General features: G+C 50.8%; 1 protein-coding gene across 1 annotated transcript in view; it reads left to right on the top strand.

Annotated features, from left to right (window-relative positions):
- Positions 1–523: 523 nt before the first annotated feature.
- Positions 524–1492, top strand: part of RPAIN (RPA interacting protein) — a gene marked incomplete at its 5' end in the record, with an annotated part of 1838 nt that continues 869 nt past the window's right edge. The window contains 3 exons of the mRNA XM_010140755.1: positions 524–587; positions 1066–1180; positions 1399–1462. Coding sequence (XP_010139057.1) covers positions 524–587; positions 1066–1180; positions 1399–1462 — 243 coding nt within the window. The remainder of the gene's footprint in view (positions 588–1065; positions 1181–1398; positions 1463–1492) is intronic.

The following is a 1492-nucleotide window of genomic DNA, read 5'->3' as shown; positions in this document are numbered from 1 at the left end:
CCCAGGTCAGTACCGGCGCTGGGGGGACGCGGGCTCAGCATCAACGCGCTGCACGACCGGTGCGGGTGTATCAAGCGCATCGCTGCAGCTGCAGCTTCGGCCTGTCGCTGGCTGCAGTTGGCAAATCTCAGAGCATCTGGATTTCCACCTTCCGTAACTGGTGCGGGGTGTTGTGTTGTGCAGTGAGAGTTCTTGCCTCTGGGGCCAGCAGTGGGGAGCTTCCTTGTTTCCTTCACAAGTTGCATGTGAATCATGGCAGAGGGTGGTTCCTCATCTGTGGTTGCCACAGCTGGTCACCGGCCACTCCTGAGAATGGGAATAAAACTTCAGTATTTTAAAAACCAAGTCCTTGGGCAGGCGAGGCCGGCTGTGCCCAGGTGGGTGTAGGATAGCTGGCTTTACACAGGGCCTCGTTTTGCAAGTATGAGAGATTGACCAGGTGGAAGAACAAGCTGAGTGAATTTTGGCAGTTAAGTGAGAAAGTAGCCAGCATGGGAGAACCACTGACTGATGCCCCTTTCAGATGCTGGAGGACCCCGACGAGCTCGCAGTGCTGGAAGAGATCCAACAAGAACTGATCTTGCAAGGTAAGTTCTCTCCACACTTTCTGACTCCTGTTTGAATTGTGATAGTCCCAACTTTGTAGTGATCCAAACCAGCTGAGGCTGCGCTCTTTGCTTCTTGTAGACCACCTGATACAGGGCAAGAGCCTCCTTAGAAATCTCTGTGGCCTTCCTCATGTATTGAGACCCTTTTGGACAGTTTTAAGAGTTAAAGTGGTATTTTAAGGTCTGTGAGAGTAGAAGAGAGGAGACCAGAGAAACAGCACTGAGGTGTTTGGGAGCTGTAGGAAACTGTATGAATCAACTCAGAATGTATCTAAAATGTTGGTTGGAAAGTCACCCACTTGAGACCGACTAAAGATCGAGCCATAAGACAAAGTGGAATGATTTAATCAAATGAAGAAGTCTGATCAAAAGAAATAAGTTTAGGAACTAGAGGCTGCTGCAGCCTCGCTTCCCACGTGCTGCTTTGCCTCCAGAGAGTGCTTTGCTGTTATTGCAGAACAGTCAGTTATCGCCGAGTACGAGCGAAGCCTGCAGTTCGATGAGGAGTGTCTCAACGCGATGCTCGAGGGCTTGGATGCCAGCGACAAGGTCATCTGCCCAGTGTGCAGAAAGTAAGAAAGCCCTTGGCATTGGAATGAGGGTCTTCCCTATCACAGTTTGGGCTTAGGAACGGGCAAAAGCAGCGGGCAGAGGCTGCTCTTAGTGTCCCTTCAACAAAGGGAAACAACCTCAGGCTGACAGGTTTTGATTTCCTGAGTCTAGCAGGATTTCAGCTGAAGTCTGCCTTGTTCTGGCTGTTGTGGTGCTGCTCACTGGATGCTCTTTCTAGGAATAACCTGGCCGTAAGGAATCACTTGGTGTTTTGCCAGTGTGGGTTGTACATCAGCACACAGGTGAGCTGTGCCGTGAGCAGTGCGGTGAGT

Source organism: Buceros rhinoceros, unplaced genomic scaffold, assembly GCF_000710305.1.
Source record: "Buceros rhinoceros silvestris isolate BGI_N320 unplaced genomic scaffold, ASM71030v1 scaffold25637, whole genome shotgun sequence".
Lineage (NCBI taxonomy): Eukaryota > Metazoa > Chordata > Aves > Bucerotiformes > Bucerotidae > Buceros > Buceros rhinoceros.
This window is presented reverse-complemented; position numbering and strand designations above follow the sequence as displayed.